Raw genomic sequence first — 15,118 nt, 5'->3', positions numbered from 1 at the left:
CCCCCCCCTGCCAATAATTTTAAAGTTCTTAACAAAAATAGAGATTTTCTTCAATTTGTCCAAAAAGCTAAACTAAAGAAACCTGGGACGCTATCTCAAGTTTGATAATACAGTAACTTACATGCTTTGGATAAATCAAAATTATTTGATTAATAAACACAACCCAAAAATTTGGCCACCAGTTTTATCATACAGTTAATTGTAGCTTTACTATTTTTATTTTGTATTGTGATACCAACAAAATGAGAATTATTTAGGCAACAGGCCTTTTTACTAAAATGTGATTTGCTAATCATGAAAAATATAACTTCAGAGATGTTCCTAACTATTTTGTAACAAACACCTTTTAGACAATTAGCAGCAATTCTCAAAGAGCTGCTTTACATTCTGTATTTACTTGTTCGCATTTAAATATCTGCAAGCCATCAAATTAGCATGAATATTTTTCAAATATAATAGCCTTTGGCAAGAACTACCTGTTCTGCATTTTTTTATTTTTTTTTTTTTTTTCCTTTCTCCCCTCACAAAACCCCCCCAGCCATAGTATTATGATTGTATTTTTTTTTTTTTTTTTACTAAAATTGCATGTGTACAGATGTGAAAAATAAAAAGGTACTCATACAAACATAGGAAAATAACTTATGCCCCTTAATAGCTTACATTTAGTTCAGGTCACATTTCACCATTATAAAACCTAGTCCTGTTTGATTGTATTAATTTGAATTATTCCACAGACATTTTAAAGCTTTTTATTATTCTTAGTGGTAACAGTCTTTTTTTCAAAACTGATGTCTCATTAATTCACCACCCCTACTCCTGCCTGAACATTCAGCTCCTCTCATTAGAACAAACATCTGCTACAAACAGTATTAATGAGATACATATCAAGGGATCCAGCAAGCCGCTAACCACCTGGGTTAATCACTTTACAGTACAAAGTTGATAATACAGAGCCATACAGTATGCCTTGAACATACTGTTACAATTATCTTACTCAGATAGCAACTACTATTTCGAAACACAGCACTACAAAATTGGATACATTTGTAAAGCTGTACATACCTTGTAGCTACTGTTAGCATACAACGTATATTTCATCTCAACAAAGCCAAAAGGCATGATTTTAGTAGTGGGAAATTTGCCCTTTGGATTTCTGTGCCTTATGAATAGATTAGCATTAAAATTATTTTTAAGACACCAGAGGTTTGACAACTGTTCCAATAAATATACAGGATAGAATTCACACCATACCAGGCAGAATAGCTGCAGACTTACGTGATTTTTTTTTTTTTAATAACAATAACTTAAAGCAGTATGATTTTAGAGGTGTTTTTCCCCAAAACAGAGTGAGTTGCACACAATATTTACATACATGCAAATAGCTGGCACAAAGGAAATATTTTTCCAAAGAGAGCCAATGCTAAGTGAGCTTCAAAGCTCTTTTAATTTAAAGTTCATTTGTCTAAACCTGAGATGCAAATGTACACATCTTTACACATAGGCATTTACAAACAGGAGGGGAGGAGTATTTGTTCACACCGCATTTCCCTTTGGAACAAACATGCTCCAGAAGGAAAGCTGGAGCAAGAACAAGAAGGTGTGCCTTGCCGATGCTCATGGAACAAGAGCTCTGGAAACAAGGCACAGAACAAGCGAGACCACGGTGTAGGCACAAACTCTGCGAATCAGGACAGACTAAGCACGGGTAAGTCAAAAGATTTTGAACTCAGGGCTCCAAAAGAATGGAGGAGGATGAGTTTTGACCCAACCCAGACTCAGAACCCTCACATTTACAAAAGTGTGTAAGATACTACTCCAGTAAATTTCCCGAAAATATTTTACAGAATCTCTGTCAAATAATTTAACTAATCAATTTCATATTATTTAGTCAACACAAGATGATAAATAATGCTCTTTCATTTAGGGAAATACTTTCTTTTTTTTTTTTTTTTTAAATTATGGGTAGAAAAATATAACAATACTATGAAAGCAAGAAAACATGCACTGTTCTACCACTGAAAAACAAACAAACAAAAAACCCAACAACAACACAGCTCATCAACCAGAAGGGTGGAAGTTCAGCTCCAGTTGAAATCTAGGAATAGCAAATGCCTTTGGAGAAAAGTAGAAGTCCTCAGTGAAATTACTGACACTACCTGTCAGTTAAGACAATCTACAAATAAAGGCTTCAGTCATGAAACCTCTAGAGAAAACTACTGCTGCAGGAATAAAATGCAGGTATTTAACAATGGTGAAATTTAAGAAGTTTGGCTAAGTTGAGCAAATATTGCTATTAACTGAGATGAGAGTGTTTTATTTAAGTGAGAAAGTATAATATAAAGTTATTAGTTAAGCATCTGCTTTTCTGCAAGTCCAATCAGGCCGATGAAACAGCAGTGCTTTTTTATGCGAAGAGAGAGAACAAAACAAAACAAAAAAATGTATGCAAGCCAAATAATATTGTAATAGGCAAACCCTAGACTGCTGCATTTAAACCACACTTAACAGAATAGCTTCAGAGATATTTGATGACAGGAGTTTCATCTGCAGATAAAGCAAGCAGGGGATCCATAAATGGATCTCCACTAACTGATGTCTTAATATTAAACTCAGGAAGGTCACGCCTGTCAACACAAGCATTCAGAATAATTAATGAAAATCTGTTTAATTGCCTATGGAATCCGGATCGTTGGAGAACAACAAAATAATTAGAAGCATGTCCAATGTAAAAACTGCCATAGTCATTTTTCATTGTTGATTAGGATAGTTATCATGCACAGTGTCTAAATGTCCAAATAATAGCTCAGGTTTTCATCTTTAATCTCTCTTTCACAACATTCCTTCAGCTGAATTTCATTAACACTGGATCTTTGTCGCACCGTTTTCTTCTCTGAATATACCTGTGTATCTCCATAATCAACTAGAAGTTATTATGTTTTGAGACAATTTAAAAGAACTATTTAGTTCTCTCAGTTTTATTCTTCATCCATTCTGTTTTCTCACCATTCTAGAACTCTAAAAACACAGGACAGAATGTCCAAAATACTGAAAATTCCTGCAAGAAATTACATGTGCACTTTAATTTCTTTCACAAAAGGCAGTCTTCCAGGTGCACTACTATTTTCTATATAATTATTCTAGTATTCAGAATGTATGCATCCTGTACATTTGAGTAAGAAAATAAGAATATTCCATAAGACTTCAATTTTCCAAACAAACAACATAAGATATGGCAAAGAAAGACTCTTCATACTGAAAATACAAACAAAAAAAGAAATGTGGAAAAACAGCTCACAACCCTAAGGAATAGCACTAATTGTAATTTTACAGCATCCTAGTATTTGTTCTAAGACATACCAATCTGTATTAGCTAATGACCCACGGTTTTGAACAGATTATTCTTCAGTGGCAGTGCACACTGCAGATGAAGCAATTTTTTCCTTTAATATCAAATGGCCTTCTGTAAAGAAAGTATTTTAAAACCAGAATTATTTTCTGCTATTACTATTTCTTGAAGCAATAGGCTTAGATTATAAGAAAACATTTCCATAAAATGTCTTTAATACATACTAAAATATTAGTGTAAACCAATCCCTAAAACAAAGGCTTCCTGAAGGACTAAGCTGTGAAAAAAGGCAAAGATTACGAATATCTGAGCTGCACAGGACATTAATACTTTGTAAACATATTTTCATAGTTATACAAGTCAAGTCCATGGGCGGTATATCTGGAATGTGGATTAAAAGCAGAGTAAATGCAAAGACTCCCATCTGGCTCTTTGCACGGTCAGTTTAAGTTGGCTGAGCTCAGCAGCTTTTGAACGCGCTGTACCGCTCTGAGAATAAGCCTGGATCTCCCAAGACCATGTTTTGTAACCTCGCACCCTGAGAACACCTGCATCGCATTACACAAGTGCTTGTGCATACAGCCAGCCAATGTTAGTAAGCCAAATGCTCCCACCCATTTCTTAATGCTTGGATGCCATGCTGAGTGCAAGCTTACTTTGTATTTTCACACCATGCTCTGCCCAAGCTAATAAACCCTTGAAGTACAAACTCCACAGGTGAGAGACACCTGAAGGTTTGGGTTTGGTTTTGGTTTGGTTTTTTATAGGAAGCAGCTTAGTTCTGGCTGAATTGTGTTGAATCCTGACTGACTCCACGTGGAGCCACTTGGTAATTCTCATAAGACACCCAGTTTCCCGTATTTTCCAGGCTTTTCATTATCTAGGATACTCCATTCTATTACTAAAGATAACAAACCTAACAAAATAAAGAACACAAGAAAAACTTTAGAAGACAGCCTACACTGCTTGTTTATTTAGTATCAAAACTTTACTTTGTCGTCTCAGCACATGGAAGGGAGAATGCTTTCCATTGCACTGCTAAAACAAAACTTCTTTTGCCCGTAACTATACACAAACCCAGTATTTTAACTTCACCAGTCTGAAACCAAAAATTCTTACCTCCTGTTTTTGAAAGCATGCATTTCACCCACAGAACTGATGCCTTCTAACTTATACGCGTGTGAACACTGAACTCTTTTGCTAGTCTAAAGCACCATGCACAAATGACTGTAACAGTCCTCCTCTTACCGTGTGTACATACATTGTAACTGCACTTTTTCTGATCGAGTCAAAGCAGGTTAAAAAATCTATTCATTTGCTCTAAGTGAATAAAAACTAAAGTCACTCCACTTAGCACAGGTTACAATTGCTTAAATACAACTCTATGTAAAGAACATCTTTTAGAAATAAAAATCAAGCTATTGAAATGAATGAGATATGTCACACAATATAGATTCTTCCTGTTACTGAGACACTATTGACTATGATGTAAGAAGTTACATTATTAATTACCTCAAGATAGTGCCCACAACAAAAAGGAAGATTGTGATCTGAATGCTATGAGTAGCATAGGTTAAAACCACTTCCATTAATATCTGGGATTCTTGATTTTAGTTTTGAAACCAGAAATACTGATGAAAAAACAGAAGGTTAGAATATCAATCCCCACTGATGATGATTTCAAAACCTCAAGAAAATGGTTGTAATTTCACAAATGTTCCAACCTATTAAAAATATTCAGTCCTATGAAAATAAGTATGATTTTGGAGGTTTGGAATTTTACTCAAGAAAGATTTGTTTGTATGAAGGGCCACAGTACCTCTTTGCAAGAGTACAAGAAAGCGGGGCACCTAACATTTGGGGGTTTATTTCAATGTGAATAGCAAACACTTTCTATACCTCATCCAGGCTGCTGGGTGTAGAGGCAAGAGACCCTGTGTGACATGGCTTTTTCATACAGGACAAAGCAATGAAAGGATACCTGATGACACCAGATGCACATGTTTAGACAACCGAGTTTCATGCAGTTGAGACCGATCTATAACCAGTTACAATCAGAGAAAAAAGTGTTTTGCCATTCTGTATTTGATGATGTATGGCGTTTCGCCTACTTTGAAATGCTAACATGAAAATACTGGAGAAATTAAATACAAGGATGCATTTCAAACCAGAAATAACAACACTGAAGAGGGTCAACACATCAATCCAATCAGGTTGCAGTCTGTTATAAAAAAAAGTAACCCCTACAATGAATGTAAGAGAACTGGTGAGGGAAGATGAAACTATTGACTCTTTGGCTGACCAGAACTACAAGATTGAACAAAGGATCACAGTACGAATAAAAAAACCTTATGAAATTTCTAATACTAGCCAGCTTCTGAAGGATCAACTAGAAGTTTTAATTTAGCTTTTATAAACAAATTCCTTAGCTTAACAAACTCTCACGGTTATCTAAGATTATTCTAAGACCTTGGTGGCAAGTCTTCGCTGACAGACAGGCAAGGGTTATGGAGAAGAATAAAAGTACATACATTTAACAGTCAGTCTGCAGAACAGCTGCTAAAAAGAAACTTGGCCATGAACTTCAGCAAATGTTGGGTACCAAGACAGCAAAAAAATTAATCTCTGGAGCCAGTTTTGTTGTTAGAATATGCTTTGTCCTTTGTACAAGCGAATTCACTTTCCTGAGAAAATACAAACTGTCTACCCAATTTATTGGGTGTTTCTTTTTCATTTAAAATTAACTTACCGAGTGCCGTCTGCTTTCCAGCTAACTTTGTATGGCTTCTGCTCCAAAAATTTAATATTTTGCTTGTCCATGGAAACAGGCTGTGCTCCAGGGAATCCAGACCTGAAAAGAAAGAAAAGAACCATGTTTCTGCAATAAATAGTCACACAAGGCAATGCATTTTTTACATTAGACTGAAGTCACACTTTGTACCAGACTTGCTGCAAGGTTAACTTTGAGTTAGAACATCTTCTCCAATAAGGTATTTTGCAAGAGGAATCAAACACCTATCTGATAAGAACAAGGGTATTTGTTTATGACAAAACACTAAATTATGTGGAACTTCAAAGTTTTAACTTTGGAGGAAGAGATATCTGAATTTAAAATTACAAGTACTAGAAGAACTATAAGCATCAGCAAGTTAGGAAGCACTGTGAGCAACTCCCTGGATCATCAGCTTTGGAAAGGAGGAGTTCAGAATCTGAGTCATTAAAATCAACGTTCTCATTATCACTGGACACAAATCCAAGCTGGCTATAAAAATGAGTATTATACCTCAATACTGAAGTGTAATAGCAGTTGTATAAGTAGTCTACTGCTTGAGCAAGCACTAAATTTTACACAAATATATGGACTAGACTACGTCTGGAATTTGAACAGCAACAATTCATCTGAAAACATTGTTATCTCAGTGGAAAAGCAGCTCTAGAATCTTGTTTCTTAATATCAACAGTTCACCATTCTGTTTCATAGCACAATGCAAGATCCTCATCTGTTTCACTGTTGAGTGTTTTTGAGGCTTGCTTTTTTTTTTTTTAAACAATCCATCCAAAAATAGCCACCTTTTTTCATTTTTACAATGAGCTGTTTCCTTCTGCAAAACTAGAAACATAACATTTCTAGACAGTATAAGTAAACAAGCTCTAAACGTTCTCATACCCTTCCCATCCACAGAACTGCTGACATTTTTGCTGTATTCCTCCTAACTTTGGTTGTGTTGTCACCTGGGTCACACATTTAACTGTTATTCCTTCCAAGAAAATTGCACCCTTCATAGCACAATGCAAGATCCTCATCTGTTTCACTGTTGAGTGTTTTTGAGGCTTGCTTTTTTTTTTTTTAAACAATCCATCCAAAAATAGCCACCTTTTTTCCAATGAGCAATGAGCTGTTTCCTTCTGCAAAACTAGAAATTTCTAGACTCTAGACAGTATAAGTAAACAAGCTCTAAACGTTCTCATACCCTTCCCATCCACAGAACTGCTGACATTATTTTATACCCCAAAAAAAAAATGGCCCAAAAAAAAAAAAAAAAAAAAAAAAAAAACAACTTAGTATTTAAGCCTTCATAAAAGCAGATCAGAACATGTCAATACAAGATTAAATCCGGTTTTACGACATGACCCTCATAAGCAATACTAGCTTAAATATTCCTTAAAGATTTACCCCCAAATACCAAGATACATCAGCTGAGCTTTGCCAGCAAACTCACTGGTGAGCCATGTTACGAACCCAGGAAATGAGTTATTTATGCAGGAAAAAATAAAATAATAATTAAAAAAAAATTTTAAAAGGAAGTAAATGGTAAGGGATAGGCACTGTTTAGCTAGTACTCTCAAGAAAGTTCCCACATCAAGCTATAGCATCAGTCTGACTCAGTGTTTTTCATTTGTAACTAAAATGTTTTTATTTAAAAAGAAAGTACACTAGTATCAAGCATTTAATAGTAAATTGGTCACATATGGAATTTGCAGGGATCAAGATAATCATCACAGTACACAAAATATTATATAATAATAAGGTAGTGTAAGACATCTATTTGTGGATGAGAATCTGAACCTAAGCAGTATAGTAAGCCTGGAGCAAATCACTGTACATTAAAGGTCACAAAACTCTTTCTGGCAGAAGCCTTTGTGACACACTTTTAAGTGTGTCAAAAAGTATGGCCTCAAAATAAGTAAACTGGAAACTAAAGACAAAATTGACCTATGAAATATTAAATAAAATTTTTTTAATACATAAACAGTATTTCTAGACTGACAATTCCATGCTTTCCTTGATTCATGGAAAGTAAGAGCTGCTCACTAACAGTAGATTTCTAATGTGAGATAAACATAAGTAGCTTGGTAATTAGTGAACTAAAGTCACTGGGAAACATCTTTAGACACAAGGTTTTTGGTGTTTTGTTTTGTTTTTTTTAAACAAAAATCTCAGCAGATGAAGACATTAAGTCCTACTTTTCTCCCTCCAAATCTTTGAGATGCATGTTTTCAATTAAATACATTAATTTTATCAGACCTAGATGGTAATTCCAGTACAAGAAGTTCAACTACGTGGATTTCATCTCCACCTGTGTGATCTACCACATTATATGTCTCAAAACTTAAACTTACATGGTAGGGAAAACAACTGAAAGAATGAATGTACCTATGCAGCAGCAAACTTAAAGAGTTCTCAGTTGATCTAGGACAAACTTCTTAACAAAAGAGAAAACATAAACAGCTGGTTTGTAATAAAATATTTGCATAAAAATATACTTGCGTAATTTTATTCTCAATCTAAACCAGGTTACTAAAGTGGAGGTGCTATCCTGAATGCCACAGAAAAGCCTAAATAGAGATCAACAAAATAATACTGAAAATAAAACTGTAAAATAACTTGTATATTCCAGAAAAAGTGTGATGCCAAGTGAAATAAAAACAAATTCTGCACAACAGAACACATTAAAGCCATCAGGTCTACAAAGCTACATAATTAGAGATACCAAATCAACCAGACTGATTTCAACAGCATCTCAAATAAATTCTCAATGCAGACTAACAAGATCAAAGCATTAAGTTTCACCTGTTGAGCTATGAATCCTGCAAATGAAGATACAAGTATCCTGTATCTGTTGTCTAAAATGCTTGAAACTTGCCTTAACAAATCTAGCTGCATACTACTGATGAAAGGAGCCTTTTTGCTCCCTTCCCTTTCCACACACCGTGGCACTCATCTGTTCTACTCTTGAGCAAGTCTAGGAACTAAGTTGGCAAAAATAACATCATAAATTAGTAATTTTCTGCCAAATTAGTATCCTAAACTAGCTCACCATAGGATGAGTCAGCACTAGTGCCAGCACAAGGGAAGCAGAAGGAACACAAGGAGTGCAGGGAAAGCAGGACCACAGTTTTCAGTACAGCCTGAATTTAGTTAAGATTGACTCAGTTGCACCACCAAATCATATTCTGAGAACAGTACATCATAAAGAAATACGCTAGTTCATAACCTTAATTACCTTAAGCTCCACATACTTTCGGCACGTCACTTACCCATATTATTTAAGTGGGCACCAGCAGGTGCAACAGAACACAGCTGACTGGGCAAGGGAGGCAGACAGCTACACATGCCTAGCCAGCATGTCATCTGAATTCTGAGTAAGTGGTTAAGAGCACCACAAAATAAAGGAAGATGATTGTGCCTAGCTTCTCAGAATAATGGCAAGTGCAACGGCAGTACGACTGCTAAGATTAAAGCAAAAGGCAGGCAACAGGAAAGATCTTCTGGAAAAGAAAAAGCCATAAACGTGAAATTGGTGCCTGCCATTTGGAAGTGTCTCTTGCAGATTATCTGCCTCAAGTATACTCACTACTTAAGGCACAGCACTACGAAAACAAGGTAAGTCACTTGGGCATCCGTGCTCGGCTAACTCAGTGCTCCAGGTTTCATGAGGACATTTCCTTGGATAAGGTGCCAAAACTGAGCCAGATCCATGCACTTTCTGCACCGCTGTTGAGCTAACAATCCCCTGTAGAAACAGGACGCTGGAGAACACGGTGCAGAAATGCCAGAGCACTCAGCTCAGCAGCACCTCAGGTCCTCAGCGCTGCTACTAAGCCAAGAGTTATAAGCCCTAATGGATCCAAGGTAACTACATGCACTTAGTATCTACACTCTGCACAACCTTCACACCATCTGTACTAAACAAGCTCTCCCCACTTGCCACCGTATCCCTCCACCCTATCACTTCAGCTGAAGGAGAAGTGGCAATGTGTATCATCTTGTGTTGGTTCAGATCCTAAACACCATCTGGAGGAGTGGGTGAGTGGGAACAGCCCCAAACACACACCTCCCTGACCCTAGTGGCTATCACCAGGCCTGGGTGATAGCCATCTTCAGCTACTCAGACTTGACCAAGTGCCAATATGCTCAGAGACTGCCTTCCAGAGGACAAGAAACATTCCAAAACATGTCAGGAAGAGAGTGAGTCCGCATCTTCGAAAAGGGAGGAAGGGAGAGCCAGGGAGTTACACTGATCAGCTTAGATTTAATACCTAGAAATACAGGACCGAATCACAAGAACTGCCTCTAGGCACGTACAAGCAAAAAAGATACAACAAAATCATACTGACTGTCACTCAGTAACAACAGTGTTCAACTAATCAGAATCAGGAGAAGCAGGAAATATCACATCTTTTGATGCTGGCTTTTGTCTTGGCTTGTCTTTTGTTTGCTTGTCATGTTCTCATAGAGGAACTCAGAAAACATGGGGTAGATGTAACTTCTATAAAACAGAAGAGCAACCTGTTTCAAAACCAGGTTCAGAGGAGTTAGAGTTTCACTAACAAAATGGAAGAATATATTGAGGAGGATCTGCGGGGTCTGGTTTAGGTATAAGAGAATTAATTTATTTTCCCTAAATTTCCTATTAGTATATTCTTATTTTTGTGACATCTGTGAATTTAGTAACAGGGATACAGACTGTGATGGTAGCTTAAAAATTCAGTGTCATCCTTAATTTTAAGAATGGGCTGGAAAAAACACTGTGCAATTCAGTATAAACAAAGTTCTACACTTAATAAGGAATAAGCAATTATACAAACACACACTGGTAGATAATTAGAGAAAAAGATACAGAGGCAGCAAGAGACCAAAAGCTGAATTAGTATTATTCTGTCTTGTAAAAGGCAATTATATTGAGATATATAAACAGAAGTATTAGCCTTAAGACATGCGAAATTAATTCCTCCATATTAAGCACTAGGATGGCCTGAATGAGAGGCTTGTGTTCAGTTATAGGCACCACAGTCTCAGAAAAACGTGAGTCAACATGACACAATACAAAGAATGACAAGTATGGTCAGAAGAATTAAAAAAAAAAAATATATAGACTATAGGGAAAAAGTGAACAAATTGGCATTTAATGTGGAGAAAGAGAAGGCTAAAAGGATATGACACCCGTATCATAAAATGTATCATAAAGTACATAAAATGCTGCTGCAAAATCAGAAAATAATCTTTCTCCCATATCCATCAAGACACCCATGGGGAAAAAAATAAGTACAGGGATTAAACTTTGGCAAAAAAAAAGGTTAGGCAGAAAAAAAACAAAGTCACTAATATTTAGTATCAACGTACTTTGATAGTTAAATAATAAATATGATCCTCGCTGACTATGTCAACCATGAAGTTTAATGGTTTCCCTCTGTCTGGCAGATGACCACAAGACACCTGCACTCAACATCATGAACAAAGTCATTAACAGCTACCACCTCTTCCAGACTGTTTGAGATGTAACCATCCATTTTAGAAGCACTACGTATTATACCCTGTAACGCCTGTGAAATACGCAGCTTACATGGGACTAGAACAGATGGCATTCTTTAATAAACAGCAAAATATCAGGTTGACCCATGAAAAGTTTGAAGGTTCTGGCTCTGAAGTATAACTTTTTGTCCTATTTGCAAAATCAAGTATTTTTTTCCTGAAGATTTTTTTTTTCCTGAAGTGAGATTCTAAGTGTCAGTTAATAATGTTTGCTTCGATGCTACAATCATTATGGCATGCACTGACAAAGTCAAAACATGTTTGGATTTCCTGTGTAGCATCTGAGACTACAGCAAACAGATTTGCTGTTACCTGTCAACACATTTGGGTGATGACAAAGGAAACTGTAATGGCTTTACGTTCTAACGGTTCTCACGTTTCTGTAGTATAGAAAAGAAAGGCTGTCAAGACTTTTTGACATCAAAATATGGACGTTTTAGTGAAAGTTGTTGCAGTAAAGTTTCTCACATCCAAGATGGAATTTCTGAAATGGACAGCATGCTAACTTCACTTTGCAGGCTAGCTGGGCAGTTGCTTCTGACTATTCATTAGCCTAGCGAGATGCCTGGGAGGTGTCTCCTCCTCTACCCCTGAACTTTTCTTCTGTCCCCTCAAAGATTTGGGTCAAAATGGAAACATTTCAGACCACCACTATCACCACAGCCACCTCTAGTTTGACACTGTTTACCCCTAGGTGTTTAGAGAAAGAGTCAAATTAGAAGGCTGAAAACATCTGCTGCAGGAAATAAACATAATGCTGAAAATTTAGCCCTTCAGACAGTAAAATAAGAAAATCTGAGCAAGAGGTATTTACCTGATAATCATTCCCCCTGTAGATCGCATATTTACAAGGAATCACAAATAGATTGTATCCATCTCTACTGAGTTAAGAAGCAGTCCAATCTGCCAGCCAAGAACCATGGTAAAGAATTCTCCCCGTTCCTCCTCTTCATGTCAAAGAATGTTCCTCCAGAGCTGCAAAACTGAATTATACGAATATGCATATTAACTAGATGATTCTTTCTTTCATAAATTCTCTAACTCATAATTAACTTTTAGTTATTAATATGCTTATTCGTATAATTTAGCTTCCAGCTTTCAAAAAAACTACGGTGGCAGATAAGAAAAATTCTGGGAAGCCAGTATCATGATTCCTGTTAAACAGACCAGTTTAGTTTTATACTTGCTAAAAAGAGGCTGTCACTGGACCTCACCATCACACCTCACTTGCTAATGCATCAAAAGGCAAGTCAAAAAAACAGTTTTGAGTTTCCAGCCCAAATAAACTCTTTTAGATATCAGTGTTTTACTGCAAGGCTAATGGAGGTAGTCGCCATACCCCTGAATATATTTTTACTATGGATTTTTACAGTGTGGGCAACTTTTTATTCCAGCTGATGGACTATTTGAAAGTTTTCAGAGTTCGTCCTGCTTCTTTGGACTATATTTTGTATTCCTTTCAGGCTAATTTCTTCCATACTCCATCTGTAAACCATGTTGAGCAGCTGCAGTAACAACAAATACATTTTTGCAGCATATTTCATATGAGGATTCCCAAGTGTTTGCAAACAAACACACCTCAGCACACAAGTAAAATAATTCAGTATTATGCAAAAAGAACTGAATCTATTTTTGCACTCAGCAACATTCTCCCCTACTTTATCTGCAAATAAAAAAAGAGAGTCAGGAATTTGAAGAGAACTAAGCCATTAGTCTTCAGATGATACAAGTATATTCCTTGAACTTGAGTATTAGTTCCGTACTATGGTAACTAGAGTAACTTATTTCAGAATTATGCAGGTGTATGTCAAAATAATCACAATAAGTGATCAACCATGTTTCTTATCATTATACAGTTAAAACAGCTTTGAACAAAATATAATTTCAAAGCTGCCTTGGGGTTTTTAAGCTATATTGCTTTTTGCTAATCCAATTCTCAATCCTCCCAAATTTCCAGAAGTAAGAATATTTACCAAAATGAGCACTGAATTTAAAAAATTCTGAATTTCATCCACATGGCTATAAAAAAAAAAGTAAAAATTGTTTACACACACCCCCCATAACATTTCACCTCTAAAGATAAAGTGAGTAATTAAGAAGTGCTTTACTATCTCAATTCAAACTTAAAAAAAAATTAATTGTTATATTAGAAAAATTTTAAGTCTTTTTTACAACTGGAATAGTTGAGGCGTTGAATGTTAAAGTTCAAGGTTCATATAGGAAACATAAGAAAGCTTGCAATGAATCTACCAGTTTTTCCTGGTTAGAGAGCAGGAATACTACCAGTCCTCATTTGCAAGAGCACCGACACTTGTACAGCATGTATTATGTAACTGATGACTATGAGTTTATGAAATTAAGTTTAGCAATTAGAATACTAAGTTCTTAATCAAAAATACCAGTTTTAGGCGTTCTTTTCTCCTCTTGCCAAAGGAAGAGCTTGATGATCCAGGTTCTGATTCTTGGCCTCCTGTTTTACCATTATCATCATCCTCCTCTTCATCTTCATCAAAGCACCATTCTGGTAGCTCAGGTGGTGACGGTGCATCATCTTCATCTCCATAACGACGAAATAATTCCTTCAAATAGTCACCTTTATAAATACCTGGTGGTCTAGCCTGAGCAAAAGTAGCCACAGCAGCCTCAATACTGTCAAATAAAAATTGAAAATTACTCTGGATGCTTAATTTACGTGTTTTAGTCATGTTATGCCTTATTAAACGTAAGATTTATTGGGACTGAGAATTAAAACAAATTCCAAACTTGTAATTGCAAAAACATTCATTATATTTGAAACAACATGCTTAGATCAGCCTGGCAACTGTTGGTCTCGCACAAGATTCTGCATAATTATGTAGGCACTGCGTATGTTCCCAGAAGTAACTGCAGCTTGCACTGCTTCGTCTCCTTATTGTAGCTAGTAGTGGTCTGCTGGTCACCTAGGTAAAACTTCTATTATTGCTACAGAAAAGGAATGGGTGACACGTAGGTAAGTACCTAAGGACTGAACGAAGACAAAAAAGGCCAAAGAAAGATGAACAAACTTAATGAAGAAAAATGCAAGTGTTGAAATTCAAATATGGCTACATTTTTCCCCCTAAGAATTCTCTTTCCTTTCGGTAGAGGTTTTGCCATCACACTGGGAAAAAGCATCCTATCTTTTGAAATTACTTCTCTTTCCAGGAGTTTCTCATAAAAAAACCTGTAATTCAGAAGCCTTTTACTATGCAGCTAACACTTAATCTTAAGTGCTTTAATAAACTGGAGACTGGATCACAAAAAAATTAGAAACCAAAACTAAGTCATGCACCTTTACTAGCCAGCTGGAAAGCGCTCCAAAATATACAACAGCAAGCACAGCACAAGGTTTTTATTGTTGCTATTTTCATAGATCCTATGAAAATGTTTAACAGCAAACACTGGACATAATTGTGCCTTCAATTTATCATGGCTGCATG

General features: G+C 36.2%; 1 protein-coding gene across 1 annotated transcript in view; it reads right to left on the bottom strand.

The window, feature by feature from the left end:
• The window catches only part of RNGTT (RNA guanylyltransferase and 5'-phosphatase), a 186,610-nt gene that overhangs the window by 158,032 nt on the left and 13,460 nt on the right, over positions 1-15,118 (bottom strand). Inside the window, exons 5-7 of the mRNA XM_019472759.1 lie at positions 14,060-14,309; positions 7,014-7,123; positions 6,096-6,197 (exon numbers count right to left, since the gene is read on the bottom strand). Coding sequence (XP_019328304.1) covers positions 6,096-6,197; positions 7,014-7,123; positions 14,060-14,309 — 462 coding nt within the window. The remainder of the gene's footprint in view (positions 1-6,095; positions 6,198-7,013; positions 7,124-14,059; positions 14,310-15,118) is intronic.

This window comes from Aptenodytes forsteri, unplaced genomic scaffold, assembly GCF_000699145.1.
Source record: "Aptenodytes forsteri isolate BGI_AS27 unplaced genomic scaffold, ASM69914v1 Scaffold20, whole genome shotgun sequence".
In the NCBI taxonomy this organism is placed as follows: Eukaryota; Metazoa; Chordata; class Aves; order Sphenisciformes; family Spheniscidae; genus Aptenodytes; species Aptenodytes forsteri.
This window is presented reverse-complemented; position numbering and strand designations above follow the sequence as displayed.